At 37.4% G+C, this 11382-nt stretch overlaps 1 protein-coding gene across 1 annotated transcript in view; it reads right to left on the minus strand.

The window, feature by feature from the left end:
• The window catches only part of LOC137293729 (usherin-like), a 94675-nt gene extending 84778 nt beyond the window's left edge, over window positions 1–9897 (minus strand). The window contains exon 1 of the mRNA XM_067824441.1: window positions 9082–9897. Coding sequence (XP_067680542.1) covers window positions 9082–9641 — 560 coding nt within the window. The 5' untranslated portion in view covers window positions 9642–9897. The remainder of the gene's footprint in view (window positions 1–9081) is intronic.
• Window positions 9898–11382: the final 1485 nt, after the last annotated feature.

Raw genomic sequence — 11382 nt, forward strand, 5'->3', positions numbered from 1 at the left:
TTATCACTAAGGATAATGATGACTTTAACAACAGTCAGCAGTTATCACTAAGGATAATGATCACTTTAAAAACAGGCAGTAATTATCACTAGGGCTTATGATGACTTTAAAAACAGGCAGCAATTATCACTAGAGTTTATGATGACTTTAACAACAGGCAGTAATTATCACTAGAGTTTATGATGACTAACAACAGGCAGTAATTATCACTGGGGATTATGATGACTTTAAAAACAGGCAGTAATTATCACTAGAGTTTATGATGACTTTAACAACAGGCAGTAATTATCACTGGGGATTATGATGACTTTAAAAACAGGCAGTAATTATCACTAGAGTTTATGATGACTTTAACAACAGGCAGTAATTATCACTGGGGATTATGATGACTTTAAAAACAGGCAGTAATTATCACTGGGGATTATGATGACTTTAACAACAGGCAGTAATTATCACTAGAGTTTATGATGACTTTAACAACAGGCAGTAATTATCACTGGGGATTATGATGACTTTAAAAACAGGCAGTAATTATCACTGGGGATTATGATGACTTTAACAACAGGCAGTAATTATCACTAGAGTTTATGATGACTTTAACAACAGGCAGTAATTATCACTGGGGATTATGATGACTTTAACAACAGGCAGTAATTATCACTAGAGTTTATGATGACTTTAACAACAGGCAGTAATTATCACTGGGGATTATGATGACTTTAAAAACAGGCAGTAATTATCACTGGGGATTATGATGACTTTAACAACAGGCAGTAATTATCACTAGAGTTTATGATGACTTTAACAACAGGCAGTAATTATCACTGGGGATTATGATGACTTTAAAAACAGGCAGTAATTATCACTGGGGATTATGATGACTTTAACAACAGGCAGTAATTATCACTAGAGTTTATGATGACTTTAACAACAGGCAGTAATTATCACTGGGGATTATGATGACTTTAAAAACAGGCAGTAATTATCACTGGGGATTATGATGACTTTAACAACAGGCAGTAATTATCACTAGAGTTTATGATGACTTTAACAACAGGCAGTAATTATCACTGGGGATTATGATGACTTTAAAAACAGGCAGTAATTATCACTGGGGATTATGATGACTTTAACAACAGGCAGTAATTATCACTAGAGTTTATGATGACTTTAACAACAGGCAGTAATTATCACTGGGGATTATGATGACTTTAAAAACAGGCAGTAATTATCACTAGAGTTTATGATGACTTTAACAACAGGCAGTAATTATCACTGGGGATTATGATGACTTTAAAAACAGGCAGTAATTATCACTGGGGATTATGATGACTTTAACAACAGGCAGTAATTATCACTAGAGTTTATGATGACTTTAACAACAGGCAGTAATTATCACTGGGGATTATGATGACTTTAAAAACAGGCAGTAATTATCACTGGGGATTATGATGACTTTAACAACAGGCAGTAATTATCACTAGAGTTTATGATGACTTTAACAACAGGCAGTAATTATCACTGGGGATTATGATGACTTTAAAAACAGGCAGTAATTATCACTGGGGATTATGATGACTTTAACAACAGGCAGTAATTATCACTGGGGATTATGATGACTTTAAAAACAGGCAGTAATTATCACTAGAGTTTATGATGACTTTAACAACAGGCAGTAATTATCACTGGGGATTATGATGACTTTAAAAACAGGCAGTAATTATCACTGGGGATTATGATGACTTTAACAACAGGCAGTAATTATCACTAGAGTTTATGATGACTTTAACAACAGGCAGTAATTATCACTGGGGATTATGATGACTTTAAAAACAGGCAGTAATTATCACTGGGGATTATGATGACTTTAACAACAGGCAGTAATTATCACTAGAGTTTATGATGACTTTAACAACAGGCAGTAATTATCACTGGGGATTATGATGACTTTAAAAACAGGCAGTAATTATCACTAAGGATAATGATGACTTTAACAACAGTCAGCAGTTATCACTAAGGATAATGATCACTTTAAAAACAGGCAGTAATTATCACTAGGGCTTATGATCACTTTAATAACTGTTACCAGGCAGCAATTATCACTAAGGATAATGATCACTTTAAAAACAGGCAGTAATTATCACTAGGGCTTATGATCACTTTAACAACTGTTACCAGGCAGCAATTATCACTAAGGATAATGATGACTTTAAAACCAGGTAGCAATTATCACCAGTGATTCTGATGACTTTAACAATAGGCAGCAAATACCACTTGGTATATGATAAGTTTCACAACAAGCATCAGCTTCCATCACTGTCTGGTGATGACCGTGACAGCCAAAATTGTCCAAGTACTGTAGTTTGTGTTTTCCTGTTTTGGCAAATCTTAAATGAATCACTGAATAAACACAACTCTTGTTATGTACATGCATATTGACTTCCACTTATGTGTTGATCAATAGTGGCTGAATGTACCTTGAGGGCCAATCAATACCTGTGTGCAGCCAGTGGGGGGAGACTCCGGCAGTATTGACATACCAAGGGGATGACACAACAGGTTTATGGATGTCTTTCATAGTTAGCAGAATTCCAACAGAGTTTTTATAGTGCAACAGGTTTATGAAACTCAGAGTCCAAAGAATCACAGCAGAGTTTATGGTGCAACTGGTTTATGAAACTCGCCATCTTCAGCAGAATTACAGCAAAGTTTATGGTGCAACAGGTATATGAAACTCACCATAGTCCACAGAATCACAACAAAGTTTATGGTGCAACAGGTATATGAAACTCACCATAGTCCACAGAATCACAACAAAGTTTATGGTGCAACAGGCATATGAAACTCACCATAGTCCACAGAATCACAGCAAAGTTTATGGTGCAATAGGTTTATGGAACACACCATATTCAGCAGAAATAATGTGTTTATCACCTCAACTATTTATTCAGTGTGCTGTGAAAGACAAGTCTTTCTACACCTCTGCCTTTTCACAAACATGGAATATTAACCCCTCTCTGATAAATCAGCACTCAACACAAGCTGGGATGTTCTGTTAAGCATGTTATTTATGTGTCTTTACATGTCTCAGTCAAGCATGAATTAGGCTTGGTTTTATGCCTTTCTTAACACCTTTTCCACCATATTGCAACAATTTTATTTTGTGTAATTAGTGGTTAAGAACCAGCGTAGAGTCTTGAAAAGCAGAAACTTGAGCACTGAAAGTGCAAGTTGGGGGTGAGCACGGGCTATGACATGTGGGCAATGACATGTGGGTTATCACATGTGAGCTATGACGTGGGCAATGACATGTGGGTTATCACATGTGGGCTATGATGTGTGCAATGACATGTGGGCTATGGCATGTGTGCAATGACATGTGGGTTATCACATGTGAGCTGTGACATGTGGGCAATGGCATGTGGGTTATCACATGTGGGCTATGACGTGTGCAATGACGTGGGTTATCACATGTGGGATATGACGTGGACAATGACATGTGGGCAATGACATGTGGGCAATAACATGTGGACAATGACGTGGACTATGACATGTGGGTTATCACATGTGGGCTATGGCATGTGGACTATGACATGTGGGCTATGACATATGGGCAATGACATGTGGGTTATCACATGTGGACTATGACATGTGGGTTATCACATGTGAGCTATGACATGTGGACAATGACGTGGGCTATCACAAGTGGGTTATCACATGTGGGCCATGACATGTGGGCTATCACATGTGAGCTATGACATAGTGGATTTGCTTAAGTCTGAGTATCCTGAATGGCCAAATACTCTGTGTAGTATTGTCAAAGGATCTTCACTGAAAACTACAACCTGTATAAGTTGGTTCAGCTACTGACATAAATCTGATAGTCAACCTGACAAACACTTTCTCAAAAACAACAGGGTCTAGTACATTTTGTGGGTTGAGTCACATCAAAAGAGATCCAAATACTTTTGGGGTTGAGTTCCATCCAGGATTTAAAGTGATACTGGGTTATCACATGTGAGCTATGACATGTGGACAATGACGTGGGCTATCACAAGTGGGTTATCACATGTGGGCCATGACATGTGGGCTATCACATGTGAGCTATGACATAGTGGATTTGCTTAAGTCTGAGTATCCTGAATGGCCAAATACTCTGTGTAGTATTGTCAAAGGATCTTCACTGAAAACTACAACCTGTATAAGTTGGTTCAGCTACTGACATAAATCTGATAGTCAACCTGACATACACTTTCTCAAAAACAACAGGGTCTAGTACATTTTGTGGGTTGAGTCACATCAAAAGAGATCCAAATACTTTTTGGGGTTGAGTTCCATCCAGGATTTAAAGTGATGCTCTCAGAGTGAGAGAATTAATTGCCAGCACACATTGGCAGTGATCTAACCCACTAAAACCACCACGACATTGAAAATGGAAGTCTGGTTGTCTAGATCACAGTAACTTCCTTAAGCGGCACTTAGAAGCTGGTATGATCTTGCAAGTAGCCTATCCATAAAGGCTCAGTAACATACATGCCTCATGAGAATCCCAACTGATTTAAGATACACTGACACATTGAATTTGTTTAACCAAATAAATGTAAAACAACTGATATTGAAACTCAAATATTTTATATTTGGTGACCCAAGGACCTTGAACAGAAAGTTATGTGTCAGTAGAGACTTGGACTGACCCCTAGTCCTAGTTGCCAGTCATATAAATATTTCTACACTAAGCCTCCATTGTGCCCAAGCAATCACTGACTCATGTACTTGAAAGGATCAGGTGCTGAATAAAGTTAGTCATGAATGGGGTGAACGTAGACACCATGAGCATAATGCAACATGCTGCTCACTCTGTACAAGTAGTTGTTACACAACAGAAGCAAATTCTCTTATGATTTCTTTCCTCATTTAGAATTGATGAATGTGATATTTATTTTATGTTTTTTATTTGTTGAACACAACATTTCTGCGCTCATTCCAACTCTTTCAGACTTCAGAGAGAGCGAGTTTATTTTTACACCTCTCTTAGCAATATTCCAGGAGTATCACAACATGTCGGACACCAGAAATGGGCTTCATACATAATTCCCTTGTGGGGAATCAAACCCGGGTCTTCAGTGTGAAGAGTGAAGGCTTTAACCACTAGGCTATCTCACCGCCCCTAAGGTTTCCATGCATGTGGAGTTTACCTGAAGGAGTAATGATTAACTTCAAAAAGCGTTATCAAATGTTAAAGTTGATATGAAAAATGTCTGTATCTTTATCACGACTCGTGCTAGCAGACAAGCCTTATCCATTGAAATCCAAGAAGTCAGTCAGGCAGGAAGCTTTCATATTGAAAGAGCACAATAAGGGTAAGTCATGCTTACCCAGGCTTTAAACACATAATGCACAAATATGTATCACTGTATTACATATCGCTCTAGGTATGTTTATTATGGTGTATAGTTAAAGGACTGACAATATATAACCCTTTCCTAAATGGGCCTACCCACAGGCAGACGTAACGGTTAGGACGATCTGCAGGTCATTAATTACTGATCAGTGAAGTCAGTTCGGAGTAATTAATCATTAATATTTGATCCTCGTGCACTGACCATCTGGTGCGCAGTATTGAATAGCTCACCTGGTAAAGGGGGAAGGTGTCGTTATAGTGTATACCTGGAATCACAAATTAATTTAAAGGTATTAATTATTCTTGTATTCTGGGTCTGCTGATTCTTAGATCGGTGATACTTGTTGAATTTGGGGGAAAATCTGGCCTTATGTACAGTATTCAGAGATATTTTGCTATAAAATTATAACCAGGGAAGACACAAAATTTATGAAAATTTTATAGCAATGAATTTATTTGGCATAAATATGGTAGTGGTTTGTTTTCTGAGTGGAACAATTATGGCAACCAGATTGCAGTTACAGGTGTTTTCAGTTGCTCTAGTGATTTCATTAACTTAAACAAGAACAGTTTATTAGCTCATTATTTCGAAAGGTTTTAATCATTTTATATATTTTAACCCATCAAAAACAGAACAGAAAGCTTTTTTCAAATTTCCTTACTTACAATGAACAAAACACTAGCCTGACAAAAGATCAATGTCAGACAAAACAGATAAATGTGTAGCCCTGGTTTGTTGCAAGGACAACTACACTTATCTGCACCGAACATCTGCGATCAAATTATGTGCAGTCAAATGGTTTCTGGTTGCTATTTTCAAAACATTCTTTATTACTTCTTGTCATCAAATTAACTGAAAATGGAAACTGCAATATAATGGATGCACTTTTACATAAACGATGGTGCGTGCATGCGTGCGTGTGTGCATGTGTGTGTATTATTTTTCACCAGTTTCACCTGTGCAATTTTAGATCACTTTTAGCAATTTTCCAGTAGTATCATGGTAAGTGATACTAGAAACTGGCTTCTGAAATTGTATCCATAAGGCAAGACTTGATTTAAGTAGTTGAAACTTACACTGGTGCAACCTGAAACTGCCAAATATGACTTCATATTTATATCAACTTGCACACAGAGCATGTTAATATTTTGCTGTTCAAAGAAGTTGACTTAGCTGGGAAATAGAACATTGAAGAACTGACTAGGAGCAATGATTCTAAGGTTACTACTGGTCATGTGATGACAGTTTTTGAAGTTGGATCATGGAATGATTTCATTGGACCTAGAATAAGTTTTTATATAATGATGTTATAAACAATCAGTACCAAACTGTACCATTATATATAACATCTTGAGCAGTAGGTGCAACCTGTTTTTGTCTGGTGCATAACCTGAGGTTGCACAGAGTGCAATTGGTTTTATGCCCTCAAATCAAGCCTTGCAAGGGTAATCAAACTGGATCTTCGAGCAAGATGAGCAAACCACTAGGCTACTGGATTGAGTCATTTGTTGGTAGGTAGCTTAGGATAAGGACGTTTTCAGAAAAAAATTTAAATATTTTACTCAGCTGGTAAATTTTACATAAAAAGCTTTAAAATGCTAACACAGTGCATCATTTATACTTTATCCTTCTTTGCATTTTCAGAGGAACAGAATGTGACACATTTTTAGTCTTTTCCTAATATCCGTCACTGCTGGAAGTGATCCAATGTGTCACTACAAAATCAGACATATCCTGAGTCGGTTTTAGTTTCAATATTATTACAAAAGATCAACTATTTCTGTCCATACTACCATTTTTCAACTATCTCTAGATGTGTCTGTCTTGTTCACTGTATTTTAAAAGAATTGTGACTTATTGTTACATTGAGAAGAGGTGAGATGTTCTCAATAACTGGGTATTGATCAGTGGTGGTCTGATTGATTGAAATAATCAAAGATTGGTCGCTTGACTAAATGACCAAGCAATTGAACATGTTTCATAAAAGAACACAAACATGTTTGGAACACTTGTTTGCCATAACAATATATTTCACAATGTTGATTTTGTGTGCGTTATTAAATTTTCATTTCATAAGCACTACAAGCTTGTTCCCAGTCATAACTGAATGTATTTTAAAGATTCCAGGAAATTTACATTTCTAACATTCTAATATGAGAAATTTGAAAATGCGTTCTGCACAATTTGCAAAAAACCCAAAGAACCATGATTTTTTCAGTTACTTATTAATTGTGTATTTCTAACAAAGATAACAGGAACATTTCAGTAATTGTTTTCAATGACTGATCAGTTATGGAATGATCATCAATTATGAGATTCTAACCAATTCCCAACACTAGTATAGATTGACTTTTCAAGTCAATGACGTAATTTTTCCCAGCTGAAAAGAACATTTTCTATGACTATCTTGACAAATTAACCCAACTAGAATAAACTAAAAACTAATGTTGCCATTCCTTTAACATTTCTAACAGATCAAGTGATTCAATTGAAAAAACAACAACATTTATTTGCCGTGACATTTTCTGTTTTGAAGTGGATGTAGCCTTTTTTAAGTTGCAGATATAAGAACTTTTCATTTGTTGGAAACTGAAACTCATTTTCTGGTTAAAAACAAACAACTTTATGAAGAAAACTTCAAATCATAAATCCTGAATCCTTACTTTATGACTGCTGTGTTTACATATGTGTCTTCATAAATGTCCAGATAGACAGGGCCAGTACCTACATAATTCTCTTCCATAGTTAGATATTGGCCTCGAACACACAAATAATTAAACAAGTGTTATTGATATTGCTTTTAAATAGACAGTAAACAAAAGATTACATAGTTTAATAGATAGTAAAGAAAAGTTTCCATAGTTTGACAAACAGACTCAGGTTCATAGTAATCACTACTTGCTACAAGTTAGAGGTCACATTTTTCAGGACTGAATGATTACACCACAAAATGGAGAAAGTGGGTGAGTGAGTCAGTTGGTGGCTGCTGAGGGATTATGTGGAGAGAGTGAGTGAGTGAGTGAGTTTAGTTTTATGCTGCTTTTAGCAATATTCAAGCAATATCAGAAATGTGCTTCACACATTGAACCCAAGTGGGGAATTGAACCCGGGTCTCCAGTATGACAAGTGAATGGTTTAACAACTAGAGTCCTCTATATGTAGAGAGAGAGGGTGAGTGAGTGAAAACACACAATGTGTTTCAGAGACTGCACCCAGTGCTTCACAACCTCACAGTAGACAAATTTGAAGGCCTTGACTGCTCAAAAAACATAACTTTTTAAGTTACTTACATACATCAATATTGTCTTAATACATATAAACAATGTCTACATTTCACATATGAACCTAATGACAACTTCAAGGTTTAGACTGCAGCTGGCCAAAACACCATAGACTGGAGTACCATAACAGCTGAACAATCATCTACCAACCTGATGTCCCTTTATGTGGAAAAATCATTACATGGCATCAATACAGATGTGATGATAAATATTCACTGACACTCAGCATGGGAAGAATTTTTTTTTACTGTTTTTATTTTTTAAATTTTTTTTTACTTTTTGCGATTTTAAAATCAATATCATTGGGGATCACAGAATTAGGCTTCAAGCCTTGTACCCACAAGAGAAATCAAACCCGGTCTTCAGATCACTAGACCATGTACAGAAACACTGCTTACCCATCAACCGTGCTGGTCATCCAGAACCAAACGGTCAAGGTGAACGCTCCATTCAACCCAACATCCGGGCTTGTCATGGGGAACAGGTAACAATTATCTCCACTTTGACTGATGAATCGGGAAAAGTCGGCTGACCCACTGTTTGGCCGTCTGTTGACCATATCTACTGAAACACACGTTCCAAGTCCGGTGCTCAGCGCATCAGCCACAAGATCCACATGGTTGGGTAATGCAATCCGCCCTGGACACGTCTGAACACAAAAGTTCTGTAAACACTGGTCCACAGAAGTTGCGATGGTTGAACTCCGGCAATAAGCATTTCTCACCCGTACTCCACAAGTACTCGCGGCCGGGTTGGTAAAAATTGGTTTATCTTTGGCGGCGTTAAAAAGCGGCGGGAATTGTCTCAGTTGTGAGTTCTGACCGGCACATGCCAACACAAAGTTGACCAAAATAAAAGTTTTGATTGACACAACATTGTATAAAGAACACTTTAAATGTGATCTCCTGTGATCACTGCTCGTGAAAGTCCACCAATTATTTGCAGTTGTTCCAGTCATCGTTCTACTGATCAGAAGACATTTCCCTTTCGGTGCCCGTTTCCTTCCGTTGCTCCCTCAAACTGTCACGCAATGCGCACTGGTTTGGTGTTCACTTGATCAGAGTTGCATCGATCCCGGGACGCTGGGGCCCGTCCAGGTGTTGCAGAAATATTGATGAAGTCGTACAGGATGGTAGCAGCCACGCGTACCAGGCCGTTGATGGCCACGCTTCATAGCACCACTAGCTGCAAAACTTTGTAACGCGATCCATTATTGTATATCACAATGATGGTCGTGTATTAAATGATTGCAGCTGAGAATATATCCAGGTGTACAAATCACAACGGTGGGGGAAGATACTTGCGAACACCTGTTGGAATCTGAAACAAACAGGAAATATTTAAGTACTGAATATGCTGTTATACATCGGAATGATTGCAATTACAGACTTAGAGAATATATACTGCTCAAAATACATTAAGGAACACCCTAATTGTTTCGTAGCTCATAGGAATACAGCAAGTCTTTGCTGGACGATGTTTCGTTTACAATGTTTAGTAAGATAAATATTTCTTCATTATCGTAATCTCCAATCTCGTAATCTCCATATAGTTCCATTTTTTCGCTGTGGTATTATGAGTTTTCGTATGCTTTAGATCGTACAATGTTAATATGCTTGTAGTTATCACTTTTTGGTGTCACATATACGTAAGGGATACTGGAACTAAACTCTGTATAAGTTATTTGTCAGATAATTGTGCGAAAAACAGTAAAGATTGCACTGATATATTTTTCTGTAGCATCACAACAGAGTGGGGTACACGGAATATTAATAAACATTATTTTACTAATATTGGTAATATGCGTATTGCTGAAGTGGAAGTGTATAGATGTCACCATCTGTGATAAAATGAACACAATGAAAGGCGAATGTCTCATGTGAAGATTTTTGTTTGCTCAAGTAAACTAGCCGACCATTCCCTCACTCACCCAGTCATTCACAGGACGGTTTAACTCATCGCGTAGACTAACAACGTCTCTGAAATCAATATATTTTACTGAAAAAATGTTCATAGTTAAAAAATGGAGCCCTGAGACTTTCTTCATTTTCAGATCTAAAGAAATCTAGACGTGCCACATTTTCGTGGACTTGCGTGGGCTTTCTTGGATATATTTGCTTCAGGCTACTCATCGGGCCGAAGGCCCTGTTCGATGCAGTATGTCTTCATGACCTGTTTCGTGGCTGGAATACTTCTAAAAATTCAAAAAGAACCGTAGACACTATCCCAAATACGTTGTAAATACTTAATGCAAAGTTAGCTCCTATCATGTTGTTCTGTAATGAAGTGTATTCAGGGACACGTCCTACAGACAGTCCGTGTGTTCGGCACTATTCAAGACATGGTTGCTTCCCCGCTATCCCGACCATCCTATAACATCCGTCACAAATGGTCATTTTTTTCAATGTTAAAAACATACATCCCAGGAATGTGTAACAATGTTTCAAGCCACCCCTTACCCATGTGTCTATTTTATGAAATAGATCATTCTAGCAATAACCGTTATGGAGAAATGCAGTACTAACACGGCTTCTGTATTAAAACTAGATATGAATATAATGGGTTAAGTCCTTTTGTGTCTCAGCTCTTAATTAAGCCCATTCACTCCTTGGGGATTTCAGGAGAGAGTAGACATCTGGCTTGTAATAATTTGCGAAGTTTGTATCTGGTGGTCCGTTTCCATGATCTTGCTGACTGTG

The sequence above is a fragment of the Haliotis asinina genome, chromosome 8, assembly GCF_037392515.1.
Source record: "Haliotis asinina isolate JCU_RB_2024 chromosome 8, JCU_Hal_asi_v2, whole genome shotgun sequence".
Lineage (NCBI taxonomy): Eukaryota > Metazoa > Mollusca > Gastropoda > Lepetellida > Haliotidae > Haliotis > Haliotis asinina.